Below are 24,563 nucleotides of genomic sequence, written 5' to 3'. Positions count from 1 at the left end.
ATCCTCCCTCCCTCCCTCCTTCTCTTTTTTCCTCTCTCCCTTCCTCTGAAGACATAGCATAGATGATCTTAGGTTGAGGTCCTGGATTTTGGTCCTGAAGGCTTGGGGCAGTGTTCCTAATGGGCTGAGGGAGCGTTGAGGGCCTTCATCCTTTTCCTTGCCCTCCTCCAGCTCCCCTGTCTGCTCACCAGCACCAAGGCTGTGGGCCAGGTTCTGCATCTCCCTCACCTCATTCTCATGCTGACCTTGGCTACAGCCACAGCTGGGTTCTCCTCCAGCGCCAGGAGCCCACTTCAAGGCCCTACCATGTGGGCAGTCCTTCAGCCTGCCTGTGCCAGTATCTACCACACCTCAGGGTCGAGCAGAGGGGCTGGGGACGCTCCTGTCCTCCTCTGGTACACACAGCCCTTTCAGTGCTTCTTGCACTCTCTAGAGTGCCAGCATCAGTGGAGAGCCAGAATCGGGAATCAGTCATTCTGATTGCACCTTTTCTAAGCTTTTTCTTTCTCATGGCCACACTAGAAATTCCCTTTCTCTTGGGGTTCGTGCTGCCTGCTCGGAGTAGTAGTGCTGTTGTCAGCCAGTGAGGCCGACAAGATGTGTTTAGTATTAAAAGCACATATTTACATAAGAAGACAGACCTGGCAGGGCCGAGGTCTCTAGTTATCTCACACATTCCTTCACATAGGATCCCAAACATTAAACAGGCTGTGTCGTGGGGGACAGAACTCCAAAAGCAGCACCCCATCCTGTCCTCAGGGCCCAGGAAGCAGCTCAGAGTCAGGCCCCGGGCTGCTCCTCAAGCTGGCACACTGCTAGATGGGTTCACAGAATGAAACTTCAGAGGCCACAGGGTCCTTTGTTCCAAGGAGCAGGAGATGTAATGAGGTCTCAAGGTGTGAGGAGTGGATGTGGACACCCGCTTTGCTTTCAGTGGTTTTTCCTGCAGTTTTGGCTCATGTCGCTCCCCTAGGATGGGCCCTGTACATCAGCAGGTTTTGACCCTGTAGGCGTCTTCTGTCTCCCCAGATCCGGAGAGCAGGAGGAAAGCTCAGTTCAGTCTGTATTTTTAAAACATGCCTGAGGGCTACTGCGTTAGTGGTTTTTGTTCTCTTATCTGTTGAGTGGTGGTTTTTGTTCTCTTATCTGTTGAGTGGTGGTAGTCTTCATCTGCAGAAACTAGAGATGAAAAGCTGGCTTTAGTTACCAGGGGATAATGCTGAACATCGGATTGAAAAGACAATTTGGCCAAGTTTGTCCACCTTTAACCCTGCTGGTTTTGTTTAGAAAAAAAGTGTGAGGCAGCTGGGGCTGGACAGGCCCTTCGATGCTCAGTCTCCTGGATTTTCCCCTTTTCACATGCATTGTTTTGATGTACTGTCTCTCTCCGGTTTTACATTAAACCAAGTGAGAATTCTTGTATTCCCTGTTTAGAATATAACACTGTGGGGCCTGGTTCTATCTGCTTCACGTGGTGGCAACCTGAGCCTTTCACCATGGCTGTGAGGTGACAACCTGGGATGCAGTGCGCCCCTGTAGCCACAATGGCCCTGAACCATCACCAGTCTTTCCTACTGAAGCCGAGGCGATGGATTCACCCCCTCTAGGAGAGGAAGCTCAACTCTGGGGACTTCAAGGTGGGGGCTGTGCTCTGCCTGTTCACTGTCATCACTGTGGCAATGCTGATTTTTCACACACTCAGCATCATTAATTACACAGAAAAGCTAATCGATCACAGAATTCTAAACAGCACATTATCTGCAGTCTTGCAAAGCTTGGAACCTTCAGAGGTCTAGGAAAATGTCCAAAGATAGCAAAAATATGTGTTGGTTCTAATTTTTTTAAAGACATTTGTTGCTACAGAGGAGATGGAAACCAGATTTAGCTGTAAAATTTATCGATGTTCCAAAGCAAAGAAATAAATTGGAAACTGCCTGCATCCTGACGATACCAGCTGGAAGAATCTAGCCCTTCAGTCTGTTAGATGTTAGAGATACTGGGCGTGGGTGCAGGGGCGCCGGCTGGAGTGCACGAGAGCAGGCACAGCCCCTGGCTGCAGTGAGTCTGCCCTCTGTTGAAACACCACCTGCACAGGAAGGGCTCTGCAAGTGTAAGCTGGTGGTATTATTAGTTGGTACAAGTTAAAGAGAATAATCTTAAATGATAAATACTGATGGAATACTTGTGGGAACCTTTTGTCTGACCTTTTCAGGCTGTTAGGGGACTGTGATCTAAGGCTCTAAGGTTTGGTTTGGGTTTTGTTTTTGCTTTGGGGGCGGGGTTGTGACCACCATAGCAGCTCTGTCAGAGGCCATCTGTCTGATGAGCTGCTCTGTGCTGGTGTGGAGACCCGCAGGGAAGTCCAAGGTTGGCGGGGTCCTCCTTTCCTCTGTCCACCTTGCCCGCGGGGCGTGGTGATTTTAATTGTTGGAATGGGGGACCTTGCTTCTCTGCGGTCTCCGTTTTCAGCAGATGGTTTTGTTCACCTCCATTAACTGCAACTATGTGTCATCATGCTCAGTCTATGGTTGAATGACTCATCACTACTTAGAAAGGAACCACATCCTTTGTATTAGGCTGAACTTTTCCCAGGGATCTTCTGGCAAGAGGTAAAGCAGTTAGGACGGGCAGGTACCCGGGTCCCTGAAAGCTGGTCGTGTTAGTTAACTCTGGCTCGTGTGTGGAATGGAAGGGGTGTGGGTGGGTGAAGAGCTGGTCGCCCAACACCCCCCATTCTGCCCAAGAAGAATCTCGATGTGGGAAGAGCCGAAGCCCAGGGTCTGGTGAGTATGTAGATCTCTGCTCTACCACTTGTTGGTCTGTGACCCTGCACAAGCTGTTTAACTTCTGAGCAGGTGTCCACCTGTGAAACAGGGATGTCTGTTTCTCCAACTTACTGGGAGACAGAAAACGTGCAGAGGGCTTAGTACCTAGTAGGCACTTAACAATATGAATTTCCTTCCCTTTGCTCCCCCGTGGTTGGGAGCTGGCATTGGAACACCACACTTCTCCCTCCTCTGCCGCCTGTAGCCCATTTGCACCTGAGCCCTGTCCTGGCTCTGACCTGAGGCCTTGTGGGAAGAGCTCCTGCCTCGCTAGGACTGAGAATCCATAGAAAAGTCTTTTCTCCTCCTCACTGTAGCCTGATAGTGAGAAGGTTCCCCCGGGAAAGTCTGAGCCCAGGGTCCAGAGAGTGGGGGCTGCTGCACTGCGTTGGTGAGGCCAATGCAGCTGAGAGGTGAGGAGATGCTTCCATTCACAGCCAGCCTTCTCCCTTCTCCAAGCAGGCCCACTGCTGTTCTCGCCTACGCTTCCCAGAGCTGAGTCCTGCTAGATCTCAGCAACGTCATTAGGACGACAGATTGCATCCAATGAACTGCCCTTGTGTGCTTTCCAATTTTCTGGCAAAGACTAGTTAGGCAGGCCTATCCCTCAGCTTTGCAGATTGTTATTCTTTCATTTTTTGTGTTTTATAAACCTTTTTCTTTCTCAGACCAGTAAACGGCTTGATGCAACTGAAGCCTTGCTGTTCAGTACAGCCAGTGTAACTCCAGTTGACCTTGCAACATGTTTAGTGAGCTGCCTCTGTCAGACCTGAACTTCTCCACAGTGGGGCCGCAGGTCCCCAGACCTAGCTATTAAGTCTAGGCATTATCTTCAAGGTGGCAGAGAGGCTCAGGGCCCTTGGGCAACTTGGGGAAACCTGGAGGCCCTGCAGTTCCTGAGTGAGAGTGGGCGGGCCGCAGACTTCTGGAATGCAGGGATGGCTTGTGCAACAGGCTGCTGCTGTCGCCCAGGGGTGTGGGCTGTCCCAGCACTGGTCCCACAGGTGAGCTGGGGCCTGCTGCTCTTGCCCAAGGCTAGGGAAAGGGACTCATTCCTAGGGAGGGACAGATACCCGAGGCAGCCTTGACCTTGCACTCCCAGCCAACTCAGGACTTGAGAACTCCTGAGGTCCTTGCCATCTAGTATGGGAACACTACTCTCTCAACATAGGCAGGTTGGTTGGTTAGTTGGTTTCAGCTATTCCCTCTGGACTCTCCCTGTAAAAGGCCCCCCCAAAAATAGCACCTTTTTCTGCCTGTTCTGCTCTACTCAGGCAAGCCATGGTCACCTTCTGCTTCCCTCTGCGCCAACATTTGGCATTTCTTTTTATCAGGCTTTCTGGGTAGACTTGCAGCCAAGAGAGCCTCCTCCAGACCACCCTGTGGATTCCTGGGGCCACAGCCTCGCGGTGCCTGCGGAAAGAAGGAGGCTCATTCCCTCACTCCCCTTCCCACCAGCCCTTGTCTTCTCCTGGCCCACCTAGTGGAGGCACCTTCGCTTCTCAGTGGCCAAGGAAGTGTAAGGCAAAAGAGGTTATCAGCCAGCTCGGCTCCAAGGGTCTGGTGGCAGAGCTTTTGTACAAACAGAGGGCAATTTCCTGAGATGGCAAAGCTGGTCCTGATCAGGGAGCATATTGGCGCCTGGCAGATTATGGCTGCCAGGGCAAAGCAGGCAATTGCCACCATCTGCCGTAGAAAGGGGAACAATGCCCTTCCCTGCAGGAGCCCCGTGAGCCAGAGGAGAGAGTAGGTAGCTTAAGCCCTGTTAAGTTAAGACAGGTTAACACTATCCTAGCTGCCACCCTGCTGCCTAGCTGGGTTGCCTAGCTGCATGCATGCATGCATGGCAGCTTCAGAACTAGGAGCTACACTGAGTTCAGCTCTGATCAGCCCTCCTGCTCCATCTGGCCTCAGGCCCCATGAGCTGTGAGGGGCCCACGTCAGCCTACCTGGAAACTCCAGGCAAGGGGATGTGAGTGAGCTGCCACTTAAAGTCACAGCTGGCACAGCACTGGAGGGAGACTTAGGGATCAATTGCTCTCAAACCTCTCAACCCAAAGGAGGAAGCAAGTGTCAGGAGAGGGGAAGACCTCCGGGGCAAGACAATAAGCCAGGTCCTCAGCCTCCTGCCTGGCTCAAAAGGAGCAGACATGGCAGGGGCGAGATCTGAAAAGGCTGAAAGCCAGGGTGCCCTGTCCAGCTTCTAGGTCAGAGCTGTCCAACTGAATTATCGTGAGAGCCACAAATGCAAGCCACAACTGTAATTCTTAATTTTCTAGTAGCCACATTTAAAAAAGTAGAAAGCAATAGGTGGAATTAATTTTTAAAAATACACTTCATTTAACTCAATATATGCAAAATATCATTTTGATATGTAATCAATATAAAAAATTGTTAATTAGATATTTTACATCCCTTTTTCATACTAAGTCTTTGAAATCCCGTGTTAATTTTACGCTTACAACACATCTCAATTTGGACTGACCACATTTCAAGTGCTCAAGAGCCACGTGGGCTCGTGGCTGCCGAGTGGGACAGCGCAGATCTCCCCCGAGGCTGTCAGTCCCATTCTGGCCTTCTAAACGAACTTTTCTTTCTCGCATATTTAAGACCCTACTTCTTTCTCTCTTTGTCCCTATCCTTTCTCCTGATCTTTAGTCTGGGGGCCAGGGTCACTGCCATCTGAATGGGAGCATCCTGCAGTGACCAGCCGCCTCAGAGAGCCGGGTGTTCTGCCTGCTGCACGGCAGCCCTCATCTGGGGAGCTGGGGTCTGATTTGATGGCGTTAGACAGTCACACCAGGAATTCAGCTCTTGTTTTTCTTGCAGTAAATCAGTTAGCCTTAATCTCTGGGGCGTGTGAGGGCCCCCTATGGTGCTCATTTATTTCCAGGAGGGCAGGAGGCAGGAGGCAAAGCTCAAATGTTCCAAATCTCAGCCTGGCTGCCTTTTGCTCCCTGCCCTCCACCCAGGGGCTGCAGCCCTCTCCCCTGCCCAGCTCAGCGGGGCCTCCCCCCAACCCTGCTCCTGTTCCCACAGCTGGAGTCTGGACATCTCCACCCCATCCCTGGGCCCTCACCTCCAAAGACTACCACCTCCCAGGAAGGAGCCTGGAGTTCTTGGGGAGGCGAGACAGTGGGCTGAGAGCTGAGGGCTGCCATCACCTACCTCCTGTCTTGGTTCTCCTGTGTGTTGCCATCACTTGCCCAATTTCAAAGATAAGGAAGTGAGCCCACTCTCGGGTTTGAAATGAGAGGCTGGCAGTCAGGGCTGGCTCCTGGACCCTGCAGCCATTTAAACAAATGTTCTTTTTGAGAACAGTTGATTGCAGGCATGCCAGTAGTGGTTAGAAGAAAACTGTCACCTAGGAGTAAAGTGGAGAGAGGGGCTGGGGCAGAGGCTCAGTGGCCTCTGGGTCTGGGCCTTCCGTCTCTGGCTCCATCTCACTATCACACAGCTGGGATGGAGCAGAACGTTGGAGGCCACTCTGCTTCACTGTTGCTACTTGTTCTGTCAAGGCCTCCTGCTGCCGTCCCCATCCCCACTGCCACTGTCAGCCCTTCCCCTTCCAGGACAGGTGACTCCTGTGTCCCCTCTCCAGGGCCAAGTTCAGTGGCTTGTCCATGAGATGCAGACAAAAAGGACTCAGGCCTTTTCTCTTCCACTGGGGTATGTGGCCAGTCTCAGGCCTCTGTCCCTGGTCCCCCCAGTCTGCTGGGACCCTTATCTCTTCTCCGGACATCTTCTGCCCTCAGCTAGACCTGCCAGGATGTCCCAGTGCTCTGAACCCAGCATGCCTGCATCCCTCCTCTTTGCTCCCCCTCAAACTCTCCTTCCACCAAAACTGTAATGGTTCTGGGGAATGACTCCAGACCTGTAGAAGGGGCTTCTTGAGCTGGGCCAGTGAAAGGAGTGCCTGGAAATGAGGGTACTCACCTGCTGCTTGAAGACCCTGGGGGCCACCACAGGAGAAGGCAGCTACCAAGATGGCCCTCAGTGTGAGGAAGAAAACCAATAAACTGGCACCATTGTTACCCACTCCATCTAACCTTAGAAAAGCCACCAGGGGCCACTTCTGGGAGGAGGAGAGGCAGGCAGGAAAACCCAAGTACAAGGGGTTCCCAGGGGGCTCAGCCAGACCCTGGGCTCAGCAGCACCTGAAGGCTAATGTGAGGAGTTCCTGGAGAGGGGTCCAGGGGGAGTCCTGGCTCCTCTGGAGCTGATCTGAGAGTCTGAGAATCTTCTGAGGATCCCAGTGACGTGCCTCCTACTGCATCTGGCCCCAGAACCTCGGACAGATGGGATGACGCTGAGCCAGCCAGGAAGATCGAACGGTGGGACTGCTGGTGGTGCCCACTTTAAAAAATGTACGTTGTGCCAGTGAATGCCCCCTCACTGCCCCATCATGTTGGTGGAGAACACGGAGCAGACACCTGGATGCCCTGGTGGTGAGCAGAGAGCCAGGGCCCTCCCACCTGCCCTGGGCTGGAAGGGAGTGCCCCACCTCCCCCAGCGGGGTGAGAGCCATGGGTGGGGACATGCCTGATAGCCGGGCAAGCTGTGCTGGCTGGAGGTGTTTATTAACCTGAGCTGGAGCTTTAAGGCTGGGCCTCTGTCCCTGAGTCTGCGCGTGTATGCATGCCTCTGTCTGCCTGGACTCCTGTCCCTCCTGGGCCCAGCTATTTCCCCATCTGGGTGTGATCACTGCTGGCTCCCTCTGGGCGTGTGGGTGCAGCAAGTCCAAACCTTCTCTGGGAGTCAGGCAGGCTCGGGGCCCCGCCCTCTGGGCTGTGCCCTTTCCTCCCCAACTGGTTGTACAGGAGCGGGCGTGAATGTGGGTGAGTGTGTGTGCATGCGCGGCAGCCCTGGCCCGCTGCTCGCTGCTTCACCTGCAGGGAGGGGCCTCTCAGAAACTGCCTTCCCAGTGCCCGGCTGCCCCACCCTGCCAGAGCCCAGCTGAGCAGCCAGCAAGGACGCACGCCTGCTACCCGCCACCTGCCTGCCTGCCCACCTGCCTGCTGCCCGCACCGGCCGAGCCCAGCCTGAGCCAGCTCCTGCCTTTACGACGATGTTCAAGGGGCTGAGCAAAGGCTCCCAGGGGAAGGGGTCTCCCAAGGACTCCCCAGGCAAGGGATCCCCAGCCAAGGGCTCCCCCAGCAAGCACAGCCGGTGAGCAGGGCTGGGAGAGGGGGGCCGGGGCGAGGGGGTGGTGCCAGGCCCAGGTGCTCCAGCCCAGGACCAGCCCAGTGCTGGCATTTGGTGTCCTGAGGCCAAAGGGCCCAGGGATGGACTCTCTTCTTGGCCCAGACTGAGCTCCAGCCTCGCAGGAGGCCAGAAATGGCCTAGGGCTCCCCACATTCTCCAGGGGGCCCTGAGGGCCAGGAGTTGAGGCCGCTCTGCAGGAGACATGCTAGACGGGGGCCTGAGCAGCTGCCTTCCTCTGCTGAGAGGCTGGGAGACCAGAGGGCCTGGCTCCCTGTTTGTGGCTCTGTCCTCAAGGCTCCCCTTGGGCTGGGATGACCCTTGGGACTGGGGCACAGGGTGGGCAGAAGGACTGAGGCCAGAGAAGCCGAGCGGGGTGGGTGGCACCTGGGTGCAGGGAGGCAGGGTTGTGCTCCCTCACGTCCAAGCTGCAGCCTTCCCCACACGGCTCTCACCTCGGGCCTTGAGAGTTTTGTTAAAGAGTTGGGGTAATTCCTTTACCATGTGGGTGTGTCGCCGGGGTGCTGGGGGAAAAGAGAGGGACCTGCGGGCCTGAGACATCCTCAAAGCCTCACTCAGTTCACCCAGCTCTCTGAAGGGCCCAGCCTGCCTCTCCGGAGCCCCACGGTCTGCAGACAGACTTGGCCAGACTTCTTCCCGCCCACTGGCCATCAGCCCCCTCTGCAGGGTGGAGGTGGCAGCTAGCCTGGGGTCCCCAGTGTGGGTGTTGAGATCAGAGTGGAGATGAAAGGCCCATTACCCTGATAGGGATCAGCAGGACAATACCATGGCTGGGCTTCTGGGCAGATGGGAAAATCAGCAGTTAAGACTCTCACTGGAGTGACCTGTCCTCCCTGGGGCTCCTGAGCCCCGCCCAAGGTGGAATTGTTCCTCCTGGTGGGACCAGCCCTCCCAGGAGGCCCCGCCTGAAGACAGGGTACCCAGTGCTCAGGACCTGCAGCTCCCTGTCCCTAGGCAGGCTCTTGGGCAGTGCTTTCCTGGCCTGGCACAGCTCGGTCCACACCACCCTGTCCTCTTGCTGCAGCCCCCAAGGAGGGCTCGTCACTCCCCTCGTGTGCAATACACTTGTTCGATACATACTTATTGAGCACCTTCTATATGCCAAGACTGTTCTAGTGGCTGGGGATACCACCATTAACAGAAGGACAGGTCCTTGCCTTCATGGTGCTAAGATTCTAGTGGAATAGAAACTAACACTTCCTGGGTGCTGACTGCATGGGCTCTCTCTGGACACTTCAGATGGATTAGTTCTCTTAACACTCACAATAACACAGTGAAGTAGATATAATTAAAGCCCCACTTTACAAGTGAGGAACCTTGGACATAGAGAGGCTAAGTAACTTATCCAAGGCCACACAGCAGTAATGATGGAAAATGATCAGACCCAGGCTGTCAGGCCAGGGTTCTTTCAGACTGTGTCTTTGCTGGCACCACCCCTCTGGCTGAGGGGCTCCTCCTTTGACCCTGGTTCAAGGACCAGCTTGTGAAGCCTTCTCTTTCCCAGGCCTGCAACTTCACGGGATGCCATGCTCTTGAGGCTTGAACCACTCTGCCTTTTACTAGGTCTGCTTGACCCTCCAGGCCCCAGAGAGTGAGCTCAAGCACATGGCAGGTGCCCTATAGAGGCTGCCTAATGAATGCATGGAAAAGGACCCTGGGACCTGTTCAGGCTCATCCTCCGCTGCTGGCTATGTGACCTGGAGCAAGTCAGGTCCCAATTTGGGCTCTGAATCCCTGAGTCTGGAAAATGTTGGAGTGCCCCAGCAATCTCTTGGCCTCCCCCTGCCCAATGCTGTGTGTCTCCTCCAGATGGTTGGTAGCCTGGGCAAAGGCAAAGCTCGGGACAGTGAGGGGAGACAGGCTGGGGTGGGAGGAAATTGAGATGGGGGGCATGATGTTGCTCCCCTGCCCCCCCGTCCAGCCCACCTGCCCCTCCCCAATGCTGTCTCGCTATCTTGGGTATTAGCAGCTGAGCTGGTGATTCACTCACTCCTGGGCCACCGGCCCACCAGGGAGCTGGGCGGGGTCGGGAACTCACTGCCAGGACAGTGAGGTCAGCCTGCTCCACAGCGCCACATACACCTGGGACCCCCATTTTCTGAATCTTCATATGGGGGCAGCACCCTCTCCCCCAGGACTGGGCATTTCACAGCCTCCTGCAGACCAAGACCAGAGCTCTCAGGATCTTGGACTCCTCGCTCCCGGGCAGTGAGCCTGGTGGCAGGGCGAGACGGGACAGGGAGAGGCAAGGGACCCCACCCGAGTGGGTAGACCTCTGCCTAAGGGGAACAGAGAGGCCTTTTCCAACCACGCTGCCCCTGTCCCCTCCACGCACCAGAGCTGCCACCCAGGAGCTGGCCCTGCTCATCTCCCGCATGCAGGCCAATGCCGACCAGGTGGAGAGGGACATCCTGGAGACCCAGAAGAAGCTGCGGCAGGTGAGGCCTGGGGGGCAGATGGCTGGGCGGGGGGGCATGGGAGCCCACTGTCATGCCTGGTGGTCCCTGGTGTGCCCACTGGTCATGGTGAAGGTGGGACAGTGTGGCCTGTCCTTCACTGGCCACTCCCCAAACACACAGTGGGAGAGAGGTCGGCGTTCCTTCTCAGCTGGGCTCCCAACTTGGAGGGTCAAGGGGCCCAGGGGGTGCTCAGGCCTCCTCCCCTGTGTCCTTGAGCCCACCCTGCAGATGCCCTGGGGCTGGCCCTCTGCTGGTATGGGCACCAAAGTTGGCCAGTGCAGCCAGCGTCCCTCAGGGTGGGGCTCAGGCGGCAGTGACAGGCAGCGAGGATGCCATCCCACACCCGCAGGACCGGCTGCACAGCGAGCAGAGCCAGGCCCTGAAGCACCAGCAGGAGGCAGGCCGCAGCCTGAAGGAGGCCGAGGTGCTGCTGAAGGACCTCTTCCTGGACGTGGACAAGGCCCGGCGGCTCAAGCACCCGCAGGCCGAGGAGATCGAGAAGGAGTGAGTGGGGTGGCACTGGGGGCTGCGGCTCAGTGATGGAGGCACTGGGCCCCCGGGAGCTCAGGCCCAGCCCTGACCTGCTGGCCGCCTCTTTGGCAGCATCAAGCAGCTGCACGAGCGGGTGACCCAGGAGTGTGCGGAGTACCGAGCCCTGTACGAGAAGATGGTGCTGCCCCCTGACGTGGGGCCCAGGGTCGACTGGGCACGGGTGCTGGAGCAGAAACAGGTCAGAGGCCATCCTCAATGTCGGAGACACCTCAAGGAGCTCAAAGTCACGCCTGGCAGCGATCAGCGAGCAATACAGAGCTGTGCGTCGTCAGGGCCTGACAGCGTGCTTGGACTGGGGGTGGTTAGGGGTCTGGGAAGGGAGACAGAAGAGCAGACAGGGCAGTCAGAGAAGGCTTCCTGCAAGAGGAAGCTCAGAGGCCTCAGAGAGGAGAGAGGGCTCGCTTGGATTGGGGTTGAAGTGGTGAGGAGAAGACAATTCAGAAAGAAGGGATAGAGGCTCCTGCCCAGAGGAAACCATGGGTGCGATGGGAAGTGGGGTTTCCTGGGCAGGTGGGCAGAACCAGGTCCTGGGCACCCTAAATATTGGGAGCTTTGATGCTCCAACAGAAGGAGTGCCAGGATGACAATGCAGGGACAGTGGGGAAGGTATGGGCAGATCAGGGCATGCACAGGCTCCCAGAGCCTGGCTGGAGGTGTCCAGGCAAGAGGCGCTAAGGCGGGGGCTGAGGAGGAGGGAGGACAGAGTGGGGAGACTTTTCAGAGGCTGAGCCCCAAGTCCTGGGGACCAGTGGGATTCAGGGACTACAGTCACGGTGATGCTGAGGCCTCAGCCAGGGCCACTGGAGAATGGCATGTCCCCCAGGATGAGCTGCCAGCTGTTCACCCAGGCTGCTTACCTGGCCTGTCCACCCTCTGCCCAAATGACCAGCTTTGCTCCTGCTGATGAGAACGTGGGGAGGGCACAGGAGGGCACGGGAGGGCTCCTGCCCCAGGCCCTGCGGTGGAGCTGAGCAGCCAGCTCTTCTGCAGAAGCAGGTCAGCGAGGGCCAGTACGGGCCGGGCATGGCGGAGCTAGAGCAGCAGATTGCCGAGCACAACATCCTGCAGAAGGAGATCGAGGCCTATGGGCAGCAACTGCGGAGCCTCATTGGACCGGTGGGTGAGCTGTCCTGGAGGTGCATCTCTGCCTGGGCCTAGCCCCAGCCCCCCTTTCACCCATCAGAGCCTCAGTAGGTCCGGCTGGCCCTCTGGGGTGAGGAACAGAGGAGGGGGGAACAGTAGGTCCAGCATGTGGGGTGCTATACCCTCCGCCCTACACCTCGCCTCTCACTGAGACTGCGTTTTCTTCTCCTTGGTTGAGGCAGGACGCAGCCACCATCCGGAGCCAGTACCGGGACCTACTGGTGAGCAGAGGAAGGGTGGGACTAGCTGGCTGGCTGGGCTGGGAGCGGGGCAGGACCTGGCTGCCTGCACCTTTGACGGGGCCAGCATTTCAAGGTACAGCCTGATGGTGCCCTTTGCTACTCCTCTCCCTCCGCCCCTCTCACCGAGCACAGAAGGTGGCCTCGTGGCGTGGGCAGAGTCTGGGCAGCCTGTACACACACCTGCAAGGCTGCACGCGCCAGCTGAGCAGCCTGGCCCAGCAGCAGCACCACATCCTGCAGCAGGACTGGAGTGACCTCATGGCGGACCCCGTGGGCGTGCGGCGGGAATACGAGGTCAGGGGAGGAGAGTGGGGGTGGTGAGGGGAACAAGGACATCCTCATCCTCACTGTCTGCTCCCCGACTTTCCCCTAGCACTTCAAGCAGCATGAGCTGCTGAGCCAGGAGCAGTGCGTGAACCAGCTGGAGGACGACGGGGAGCGCATGGTGGAGCTCGGGCATCCAGCGGTGGGGCCCATCCAGGTGTGAAGGCCCAGACACTCCCCGCTGCTTTGGGGACCCACACTCCCTCCATGGGGGGCTTCCCAGGTGGGCTGGGGAGAGGGAGAGGGAGACACGGCCCACATCGGGGACAGCGGGCAGGCTGGCTGAGTGGGCAGTGGGCAGGTAGATGGACCATGGCAGAGAATGGTCAGAGGGCTCCATGCTGCTGTCCTCAGACCCACCAGGAGGCCCTGAAGATGGAGTGGCAGAACTTCCTGAACCTGTGTATCTGCCAGGAGAGCCAGCTGCAGCATGTGGAGGATTACCGCCGGGTAAGTCTGTAGGCAGGGCTGGGCTAGGGGGGTCAGGGCCGGGCAGGGTGGACAGGGGTGGGTGGCCACCAGGGCCTGGGCTGGGGCAGAGGGATGCATGGAGGACAAGCTCGCATCGCGGGAGACAAGGCATCTCATAAAAATGACTAGGTTCCAGAGGGAAAATAATGTCACAAACATTCTCAACAGGGTGATATTGCTCCCAGGGGGTTGAGAGTTGGTTCTTATGGGAGAAAAAAATGTTACTCTTTTTACGCATAAACTACAGATATACATACACAAAAAGGATATACAGTGTATCTGTGGTATTAAAATTTCATGGAGATGTGGGGAAATTAAAGAAAAAAATCTGAAAAGGCTCCTTAGGGAACAATAATGAAAAAAGCGTTGAGAAACATGGAGATCATGTACAACAGGGACTTTTTTTGGCAATTTCCACCCAAAATGTTGTATATTCTTCGAGAGAGGCAAAAGCCAAGGAGTTTTTTCTTTTTTTTTAAGGGCCTTTTCCTGTATCACCACAATACCATTATCACACTCACGGACAATAATTCTGTAACATCACCCAACCGTGGTGTTGTTTCTTTAAACACATTCCCAGCCCTACTCTGAGGCGCCATGGGCACCCCTGGGGTCCTGGGCGGGACAACTCCAGGTACTGGAGGGAGGCAGGGAGGCCACCGCACTTCACTGTGCAGGGAGGACGAGAAATAGTGTGTTATGATACCAAAAGAAATGAAGTTGAGTGAACCACAAATGCCCCGCACACGGAGCGCTCCAGCTGGAAATGCCCCACCGCCCGGGGAAAGGTCGTGGTGTGGGGGCGAGTGGCAGTTTGCATTTAGCCGGTTGGGTTTAGCCGGTTTGGGTTCGGCCGGTTTGCAGGCTCGGCGGGCAGCAGGGTGCCCTGGGCTCCACCCTTGACCACCCACCAACCTCAGTTCCAGGAAGAGGCCGACTCCGTCAGCCGGACTCTGGCAAAGCTCCACTCCAGCCTGGACACCCAGTACAGCCCTGCCCCTGGGGGCCCCCCGAGTGCCCCCACAGAGCTGCTACGAGAGCTGGAGGTGAGACAGCCCCACCCAGCCATCTGCACCCCACTCCTGGGAGTGGGGCCTGCCCATGTGTCAGGGCCTCCCCCTCCCAGGTACCTAGTCCTGCCCTGAGGCCCGGCCTGGGGGGCAGAGAAGGGGGTCTGCTCCAGGAGGAGGAGGCAGATCTGTTACCAGCAAGCCCTTCTCCTCCCTGGACAGCAGTTCCCTCATCTGTAATGTGACAGGAGCAGCCCAGGAGAGCTCTGAGGCGCCTCCAGCTCCCACTCTGGAGGCCTCATTGAAGCTGGGCAGCCCACTCCACCCCAACCAGCAGAGTCCAGGATCCTGGATCCCCAGAAGGGGCTCCTTTTACTTTGCTAACTTAGAGACCCTGTCTTCATGAAGGCCAGGCTTCTCGTCCTCTTAAGGGGGCAGGTATGAGGCGGGCTTCGAATGGAGCCTGGCCTGAGCCCCCTCTGCCTGGGACCCCACAGGCGGAAGAGAAGCAGCTGGCCGTGGCCGAGAAGACCATCGGGGACCTGCAGCGGCAGAGCCAGGAGGTCGCTCCTCTGCCACAGCGCAGAAACCCGCCACAGCAGCCCCTGCACGTGGACAGCATCTGCGACTGGGACGCCGGAGAAGTACAGGCTTGACTGCCAGACTCCTTGGCCCTGCCTCATCCTTGATCCCTCCCAGGCCCCCTGTAGGGCCCCACCCAGCCTAGCCCCCACTGCCCCTTCCAGTCCCACTCCAGTCCCACCTGCCCCAGCCCTGCCTCTGGCCTGGCCCTGGCCCTACCTCAGCACCTCCCACTTCCACTGCTGCCCCTGCCCCAGCTCCTGTCCCCACCTGTCCCTATCCCCAGCCCCTACCCCATCTTGGCCTTGGTCCCTTCTCTGGCCCCTGCCCCTGAGCCTGCATGAACCCCTCCCCACCTGCCCCCAGGTGCAGCTGCTGCGGGGTGAGCGGTACATGCTGATGGACAACAGTGACCCTCATACTTGGGTCGTGCAGGGCCCCGGCGGGGAGACCAAGCATGCCCCGGCTGCCTGCTTCTGCATCCCAGCTCCGGACCCTGAAGCTGTGGCCAGAGCCTCCAAGTGGGTCTGCCTGGGGATAACTCAGGGGCAAGAGGCAGGCTGTGGGCACAGACCAGGCCCTGTGGTGTTTGAGGTCGGGCCTTTGCTTGGACCGGTGACTGCTGGGGCAGAGGGGAGAGAGAGGAGAGATGTCCTTCTCTGATCTCCTCCTCATTCCAGGCTGGCCTCGGAGCTGCAGGCCCTGAGGCAGAAATTGGCCGCAGTCCAGAGCCACATGAAAGCCAGTGCTGCGGAGCCCTTATGGCCTGGCCAGCAGGGTACGAAGGGTGGCCGAGGACCCGGGGGGGTTTTGATAGAGGGAGTAGATTCTTACTTTGGCCACTCCGGGGGGCTGAGAGGGCAAGGGTGACCCTGGATTAGGGACTTCTGCTCTGGGGATTCCATCTCTTGGGTTGGCAAGCCTCTAGGGCTGTCTGTCCCTCAGTTAGGCCCTGCCCATCCCCCCCTCACCCTATCCCAGACAGGCCCCTTGGCAGGAACTCAGGAAGGAGCCCCTCAGGCAGATGTGAGGTAGGCCCTGGACCCTCACCGGCTCCCTATGCCCCCAGCTCCGACCAGCTCAGCTCCAGCTGACCCACAGGCCCAGAAGCTCCTGACACAGATGACCCGGCTGGACAGGGACCTGGGGCAAATAGAGAGGCAGGTGCTGGCCTGGGCCCGGGCCCCGCTGAGCCGCACCACACCACTGGAGGACCTGGAGGGCCGCATCCAAAACCAGAAGGTGGGTGAGAAGGGCAGTTAGGATAAGAAAAGGTCCAGCCCTGGGGATGCATAAACTAAAGATGAGATAAGTGTGGGAGCAGCCACAGGGACCCGAAGAGGCGGAGGGGAGTGGATAGTCCAGGGCTCACACAAGCTGGTTCCCATCCTGGCTTCTCTGCTGGCCAGCTCTGTGACCTTGGGCAATTCACTTAACCTCTCTGGGCCTTGGTTTCCTCATCCCTGAAAACACGCACAATCATACCCAGCTTATCTGGTTGTCCTGGGGATGCAGTGCAGTAAGGCTCAGGAAGGTTCTAGTAGGGGCAAGACCCAGAATAAAACCCCTGTGACCCACACCCAGGAGGTGTCCTGCCGAGGGTCCTGAGAGCAGCAAGGAAGCCTGGAGCACCTCAGGGTAGGGGGGTCCTCCCTGGGGAGGGTGCAGAGTGTGTAAACGTGACCACCAAAGGACGCGTCCTCTGAAGTGCTAATAAGGGAGGCTGTTCGGGTTATAGCCTTCCAAACTGGTTTCTACTCAAATATATTGTTTGGGTTTTGTTAAAAATTTGCATCATGTCCTTCGCATGATTGTGCAGCTTGTCATTTTCACTCCACGATATACTGTCGCTATTTGGAGGTAGCATTCCAGCCGGGCGGTGGGAGAGGGCTCCCCAGGTGGGAAAGGTGGTGCAGGCTGGGTCCAGAAGGCTGACTTTGAGATGGAGATGGGCGTGCAGGGCATTTATTAGGGAGTCTCATGGGTGCAACACCTGTAGGGTGGGGGGAGGATGCAGGAGTGCAGGCGGCACCGTTCAGTAGTCTCAACAAAGGCCTCTGCCGACCCCAGGGGGAGCTCTGGGGCTGATAGGAGTCTGGACCTCTATGCCCCACATTAAGTCCCTGGTTACAACTGCCCTGGGACATGGTGACTCTCTTGAGCCCAGGCCACCCCCAACTAGGTCCTTGGGTTTTGAACTCACAGCATCTACCACATCAGGGGTGTTGTGGGTCCACAGGAAGCCCAGCTACACTGGCAGGTAGGCAGTGTGTAGCACAGAGCTGGCACCAATGACGTACAGAATGGATGATTGAATAACTGATAAAGGAATGAACGAAATAACCCCAGGTGGACAGAGCGACCCCAAGTGCCTGACCTGGAGTGCCGGGGCGGGGAACCGACAGTTTTGTGAACAGGATAGTGATATGAAGACCAAGATGGGCAACTGCGTGGCTGGCCCTGCTAAGCTCCTGACACACCGGGTCTCATTTCATCCTCCCATCAATCGTTCTGTAGATAAGGAGACTGAGGGTCAGAGAGGTTGACCTGCCCAAGGTCATCCACGTGGGGACTATCGGGGCCAGGACTGTTCCCAGATCTCTGGCCTGAGCCCAAGCACGTACTCACCACACTTTCTGGCCTCTTGGGCAGAGTTAGGTCAACCTGGCAGGAGGGCTGGGCAGAACCCACCTGCCCAGAGCAGGGATCCCTGACCCCCACCCTGCCCCGCCCCAGGGCATGGCCCAGCGGCTGCAGAGCCTGGGAGCAGAGAAGGAGGCGGCCCAGCAGGAGTGTGAGGCGTGTCTGTCAGTGCAGCCTGCGGGCCCCGCCACCCTGCACCTGCCCGTGGCCCTCAACAATGTCAAGAACAAGTACAGAGACATGCAGGTGCTCTACAACCTCTATGGGGAGAAGTGAGTGCTCTGGGGACCGGGCCGCTGGGCAGTGCAGCACAGGTGTGGCCGAGGGGGTGTCTGACCCTTGGCCATCTCTGGCAGAGCCAAGGCTGCCCTGGGTCTGGAGCAGCAGATCCAGGAGGCGGACAGGGTCATCCGAGGCTTCGAGTCCTCCCTGGCGCAGGAGGCCCCCATCCCTGCTGGCCCCGGCACACTGCAGGAGAAGGCCAGCGAGTTGCAGGTGAGAGGCCAGGCGGCCTCCTGGCAGGAGGGGGGCACAGCCTGACCAAGCATTCGGGGGCAACTGGGGGGTGGATGTGGCATCTCACGGAACCACGAGGGTGCATCGTGCTGTGTCCCCTCCTCCCCCAGCGCCAGCGGAGGGAGCTGCTGGAGCAGCAGGCCTGCGTGCTGGGGCTGCACCGCGAGCTGAAGGCCACCGAGCACGCATGTGGTGCGCTGCAGAACAATTTCCACGAGTTCTGCCAAGACCTGCCTCGCCAGCAGCGCCAGGTGCGGGCCCTCACCGACCGCTACCACGCTGTGGGGGACCAGCTGGACCTGAGGTGAGTGGTTGGGCCATCAGGGCCCATGGCGTGCCCCCACGGTGCACGGGTGGTGCTGCTGACAAGCCGTGTGACCTTGGACTTGTGACTTCACCTCTCGGAGGCTCAGTTTCCTCACCTCTGAAATGGGGCAACTCCAGCACCTACCTCCCAGGTGGTGCCTGGCAGAGACTGTCCAGTCCATCTCTGAATGCCCAGCTCCAGCACAGGGCCAGACTTAGGGGATCAGCATGGCGGGTCACTCAGGCCTCCTGACCTGTCCCAGGGAGGGAGGCACCACCAGCCTCCTCTGTGCACCCCTCACCTGTCCCCCGAAGGCAGTTCTCACTTCTGCCCGGGGCCTCATCCTCCTGCAGGGAGAAGACAGTGCAGGACGCCGGCCTCACCTACCAGCAGTTCAAGAACTGCAAGGACAACCTGAGCTCCTGGCTGGAGCACCTGCCCTGCAACCAGGTGCGGCCCAGCGACGGGCCCAGCCAGATTGCCTACAAGCTGCAGGCGCAGAAGGTGAGGGGCTGGGGCTGCAGGTGACCTGGGGGCAGGTCAGGCCCCTGTCCAGAGCTGGGGCCTCAAACCATGTCCATCTCCCTGGCCGCCTCCCCCACAAGGAGAGCTGCCTGTGCACGTGTGGCCCCCTGGTGGCTAATGTGCTAAGAGACCTCAAAGCTCAGACCCCAGAGGCCTTGGACCCCCCCGTCCCCGATCCCCTCAAAATGCTCCACTTTGCCCACAGAAATGGCCAGCCCACCCCTGTCTGATCCAAGGTGGACAGGGGGCTTTATGCTCCTGGGAGTTCCAACCCCCTCTGCATCCTCTTCCTCATACTTGCAAGGCCCCTACTACACAGAGGCTGTGGTACCACCTGGCCTCCGGCAGCCCACAGTCTGGTGAGGGCGGCCGGTGGATCTCAGGCTACGATGCTGATAAGCGTGTTGGTGGAGAAGCCAGAGCGCTGTGGGAGCCCACTGCAGGACACATGTAGGGGTGACGGCAAGCTGTCTGCAAGGAACAACACCCAAGCTGAGGCCTGAGGAATAGATAGGGGAGCCAGGTGGAGGGGGTGAAATGTCCCAAGCAGAGGCCATGGTGGGTCAGAGGACGGTAACCCTTCCTGCTCCTGAGCCATGTTGGCTGTCTGTGGCCCTGGAGGCGCCCGGCTGAAGGAGAGTCTGGATGAGTGGTGTTACCTGACTCAACTCTTTCGTGGCAGAGGCTGCTGCAGGAGATCCAGAGCCGAGAGCAGGACAGGGCCATGGCGTCCCGCCTCTCCCAGGACCTGCAGGCGGCTCTCCAGGTAAGTGCTTTCCCTTCAGCTTGTCCCTCTTTATCCACCCGCCTCCTTCCCTCTGCCAGTCCCCTGCCCCCCCACCTCCAACCTCCCCCACTGACCACCACCCTATTGTCCTTTCCTCCCTGCTTAGGACTACCAGCTACAGGCAGACATCTACCGCTGCTCCCTGGAACCCACGCAGGCAGGGTCAGCTCCTAAGAGACCCCGAGTGGCTCCCCTGCAGGAGAGCATCCAGGCCCAGGTGAGAGGAGACCCCACAGGGCTCTGTGTCCATTGGCACCAGCTCTAAAGCCTCTGAGGTGGGAGCTGACCCTGCCCTCCTTCTCCCTCCCTTTGGCCACTCCAGGAGAAGAACCTGACAAAGGCCTATACTGAGGTTGCAGCTACGCATCAGCAGCAGCTGCACCAACTGGAGTTTGCCAGAAAGCTGCTGGAGAAGGTATGGGGATGATGCCCACTCCATTCCCAAACTAGATAGCCTGGCCCGGCCATTGACCTGGCAGTCTTCCCTTCCTCCTCACCCTACAGCCTGCAGCCCCAGGGCAGGCTCGGCGGCCTGAGGCGGGTGCAGTTCCCTGCCTCCCCCAGTTCTCTCCCCAACAGCTCTTACAGGTTGGTATCCATCTCAGAGTTAGGCCCTGAGATGTCATTCAGGGAAGTCACAGCTTAGCCACTGGGCCGTCCCCCAGTGGGGACAGCAGAAAATCCCCACAAAGTCTTCAGCCTTAGGACCCAGCTACAGTGGGCAAGAGGCCACCTAAGTCTCTATCCCTGGGAGACCAGGAGCCAGAAGCTCTCCACGACTCTTGGTGACTGGCCAAGGAACTTGCCAGCTTTCTCCTACCCAGAGGAGTACTCCAGCATCCCCGGAGGAGTATGGGCCCATTTCTGGGAGCCTGGATGGAGGGGAAAGGGAATGGTTTGGAAGGGAGAACCTGTCACTGTTGCATGTCCTAGTGCAAACTCAGCCTGAACACTGCCTTGCATCCTAACATCACGGGGTTAGTGGGTCCTCTCAAAATCCTGCAGCCAAGCATCTCAGGTCTTCAGCTCCACCTCCACGGACCTACCAGGAAGTCTCAGGAAGCAGCAAGGATCTCTGATCTTGGTGGTCGGGGCAGTGGGAATGGGGCTCATCCCTTTCTTCCCCCTCCCCCCAGTGCTCTCCCCTTCTTCCTCTCACTCTGCAGAAGGAACTCAGTGAGGACATCCAGGTGACCCATGATGTACAGCAGGGGTCCGAGAGCCCAGCCCAAGCAGGCAAGGAGTCAGAGGCCCTGAAGTCCCAGCTGGAGGACGAGAGGAAGCGGGTGGCCCAGGTGCAGCATGAGCTGGAGGAACAGAGGAACCAGCTGCTGCAGCTGAGGACCCAGAGGCCCTTGGAGAGGCTGGAGGAGAAGGAAGTGGTGGAGTTCTACCGGGACCCCCAGCTAGAGAGCCACCTGTCCAGGATGAAGTCTCAGGTGGAAGACGAGGGCAAGAAGCGGGCCGGCCTGCAGGCAGACCTGGAGGCGATGGCCCAGAAGGTCATCCAGCTGGAGGGCAAAAGGAAGGCCATACAGCCCCACCTGCTGACCAAGGAGGTCACTCAGATTGAGAGGGACCCAGGCCTGGACAGTCAGGCGGCCCAGCTCAGCAGCGAGATCCAGCACCTGCGGGAGGAGAACACTGCCGTCTTGGCCCGGCTGGAGGAGCTAAAGAAGGAGCTGCTGGCCCTTGAGCAGAAGAAAGCAAATGTGAAAGAGAAGGTTGTGGTGAAAGAAGTGGTCAAGGTAGAGAAGGACCTGGAAATGGTCAAGGCAGCCCAGGCTCTGAGGCTGCAGATCGAGGAGGACGCTGCACAGAGGAAGGGGGTGGAGGAGGCCGTGGCCAAGCTGCAGGCTCGCATTGAAGAACTGGAGAGGGTGATCAGCGCCGTGGAGCCCAAAGTGATCGTGAAGGAGGTGAAGAAGGTGGAGCAGGACCCAGGCCTTCTCAAAGAGGCGTCCCAGCTGAGGAGCCTCCTGGAGGGGGAGAGGAGTAAGAACGCAACTCTGGCCAGGGAGCTGCAGGAACTGCACAGCAAGTACAGCGTGGTGGAAAAGCAGAAGCCCAAAGTGGAGCTCCAGGAGCGCATCAACGAGATCTTCCAGGTGGATCCAGAGACGGAGCGGGAGATCACGCGGCTCCGGGCTGAGCTGCAGGAGACTGCCAGCAAGAGGAGCAGCACAGAGAAGGAGGTGGAGAAGCTGCTGCCTGACCTGGCAGTCCTGCGGGCCCAGAAGCCCACAGTGGAGTACAAGCAGGTGACGCAGGAGGTGGTGAAGCACGAGAGGAGTCCTGAGGTGCTGCGGGAAATCGACCGCCTGAAGGCTCAGCTCAATGAGCTGGTCAACACCAGTGGGCGGGCCCAGGAGCAGCTCATCCGGCTGCAGGGGGAGCGTGATGAGTGGAAGCGGGAGAGGTCCAAGGTGGAGACCAAGACGGTGAACAAGGAGGTGGTGCGCCACGAGAAGGACCCGGTCCTGGAGAAGGAAGCCGAGCGGCTCCGCCGGGAGGTGAGGGAAGTGATCCAGAAGAGGCGGGCCGCCGAGGACATGGTCTACGAGCTGCAGAACAAGTACCTGCTGCTGGAGAGGAGGCGGCCCAAGGAGAAGGTGGTGGTGCAGGAGGTGGTGGTCACCCAGAAGGACCCAAAGCTCCGCAAGGACCACAGCCGGCTGAGCCAGAGCCTAGACGAGGAGGTGGGCCGGCGGCGGCAGCTGGAGAGGGAGCTGCAGCAGCTGCGGGCCACTGTGGAGGAGAAGGAGGGCCTGCTCAGCTTCCAGGAGGACCGCAACAAGAAGCTGGCTGTGGAGAAGGAGCTGCGGCAGCTGACCTTGAGGATCCAGGAGCTGGAGAAGCGGCCCCCTGCAGTGCAGGAGAAGATCATCATGGAGGAGGTGGTCAAGCTGGAGAAGGACCCGGACCTGGAGAAGTCCACAGAGGCCCTGCGGCGAGACCTGGACCAGGAGAAGACCCAGGTGATGGAGTTGCATCGGGAGTGCAAGAACCTGCAGGTCCAGATCGATGTCCTCCAGAAAACCAAATCGCAAGAGAAGACCATCTACAAGGAAGTGATCAGGGTGGAGAAGGACCGGGTGCTGGAGGGTGAGCGGTCCCGGGTGTGGGAGATGCTCAACAGGGAGCGCGCAGCCCGGCAGAACCGGGAGGAGGAGGTGCGGCGCCTCGGGGAGCGGATCGATAAGGCCGAGGTACTGGGGAGGACCTGGTCTCGGGAAGAGGCCGAGCTCCAGAAGGCCCGGGACCAGGCGAGCCAGGAGTGCAGGCAGCTGCAGCAGGAGCTGCACGAGCTGGAGAGGCAGAAGCAGCAGAAGGTGCTCCACCTGCAGGAGGAGTCAAAGCTGCTCAGCCAGAAGACGGAGAGTGAGCGGCGGAAGGCGGCCCAGCGGAGCCAGGAGCTCTCGCAGCTTGAGGCGGCCATCCTCCGCGAGAAGGACCAGATCTACAAGAAGGAGAGGGCCCTCCGGGACCTCCACACCAAGGTGAGCCGGGAGGAGCTCAACCAGGAGACTCAGACGCGAGAGACCAACCTTTCCACCAAGATCTCCATCTTGGAACCTGAGACGGGGAACGACATGTCCCCGTATGAGGCCTACAAGAGGGGCATCATCGATCGAGGCCAGTACCTCCAGCTGCAGGAGCTCGAGTGCGACTGGGAGGAGGTCACCACCTCAGGCCCCTGTGGGGAGGAGTCTCTGCTCCTGGACCGCAAGAGCGGGAAGCAGTACTCCATCGAGGCTGCCCTGCGCTGCAGACGCATCTCCAAGGAGGAGTACCATCTCTACAAGGACGGCCGCCTTCCCATCTCCGAGTTCGCCTTGCTCGTGGCGGGGGAGACCAAGCCCTGCTCCTCCCTCTCCATTGGATCCATCATCTCCAAGTCCCCACTTGCCTCCCCAGCCCCCCAGAGCACAAGTTTCTTCTCCTCCGGCTTCTCTCTTGGGCTTGGTGATGACAGCTTCCCCATTGCCGGGGTCTACGACACAACCACAGACAACAAATGCACCATCAAGACAGCCATGGCCAAAAATATGCTAGATCCCATCACTGGGCAGAAGCTGCTGGAGGCCCAGGCAGCCACAGGGGGCATCATGGACCTCCTCAGCCGGGAGCGCTACTCTGTGCACAAGGCCTTAGAGAGGGGGCTGATCGAGAACACCTCCACCCAGAGGCTGCTCAACGCCCAGAAGGCCTTCACTGGCATCGAGGACCCCATCACCAAGAAGAGGCTGTCAGTGGGCGAGGCCGTCCAGAAAGGCTGGATGCCCCGAGAGAGCGTGCTTCCGCACCTGCAGGTGCAGCACCTGACCGGGGGACTCATCGACCCCAAGAGGACAGGCCGCATTCCCATCCTGCAGGCTGTGCTCTCTGGAATGATCAGCGAAGAGCTGGCCCAGCTCCTGCAGGACGAGTCCAGCTACGAGAAGGATTTGACAGACCCCATCTCCAAGGAGCGGCTAAGCTACAAGGAAGCCATGGGGCGCTGCCGGAAAGACCCCCTGAGCGGCCTGCTGCTCCTCCCAGCTGCGCTGGAGGGGTACCGCTGCTACCGCTCAGCCTCCCCCACCGCACCGCGCACTCTCCGCTGATGGGGGCCAAGCAGTCACGGGGAGTGCGTGTGAGGGGGAGGGTGGGATGCATGCCCCCCTCGCCCAGGAGCAGCCTAATCCAAGGGGGTGGGTCTTCCCTCTGTCTGATGGCTTTTCTATTACTCGAACATTCGCGGTGTTGGGCTCGCTCCCCTACCTGTGGTGGTTCAGAACCAGAGATCAGCAGATCTGTTCTCTCTCCCACCCCAGTGCTTCCAATAAACTAATTCTCCTGGTGTCTCCTTCAGATTTGGGAACGCAGAATCGATTTGTCTGGGGCATAAGCACAAGGGACAGCACTGCTTGGGTCCTTCCCAGGTGGGGAGTGGACATGACCAACTGGCCCT

General features: G+C 58.6%; 1 protein-coding gene across 1 annotated transcript; it reads left to right on the top strand.

Annotated features, from left to right (window-relative positions):
* The first annotated feature begins 7,499 nt into the window (after positions 1 to 7,499).
* EVPL (envoplakin) lies at positions 7,500 to 24,548 on the top strand. Its single transcript, XM_058561688.1, has 22 exons — positions 7,500 to 7,994; positions 10,387 to 10,486; positions 10,857 to 11,011; positions 11,111 to 11,237; positions 12,050 to 12,175; positions 12,385 to 12,423; positions 12,577 to 12,738; positions 12,818 to 12,925; positions 13,123 to 13,218; positions 14,160 to 14,285; positions 14,747 to 14,893; positions 15,198 to 15,352; positions 15,512 to 15,609; positions 15,901 to 16,073; positions 17,568 to 17,746; positions 17,831 to 17,969; positions 18,101 to 18,294; positions 18,651 to 18,801; positions 19,505 to 19,588; positions 19,716 to 19,826; positions 19,932 to 20,024; positions 20,776 to 24,548. Exons 1-22 carry the CDS (start codon positions 7,894 to 7,896, stop codon positions 24,214 to 24,216), a joined length of 6,105 nt encoding a protein of 2,034 aa, XP_058417671.1. The 5' UTR covers positions 7,500 to 7,893; the 3' UTR covers positions 24,217 to 24,548.
* The last annotated feature ends 15 nt before the right edge of the window (positions 24,549 to 24,563 follow it).

Source organism: Diceros bicornis, chromosome 18 (assembly GCF_020826845.1).
Source record: "Diceros bicornis minor isolate mBicDic1 chromosome 18, mDicBic1.mat.cur, whole genome shotgun sequence".
Classification (NCBI taxonomy): domain Eukaryota; kingdom Metazoa; phylum Chordata; class Mammalia; order Perissodactyla; family Rhinocerotidae; genus Diceros; species Diceros bicornis.
Note: the sequence above shows the minus strand (reverse complement) of the source record. Positions and strands in the feature narration are given on the sequence as shown.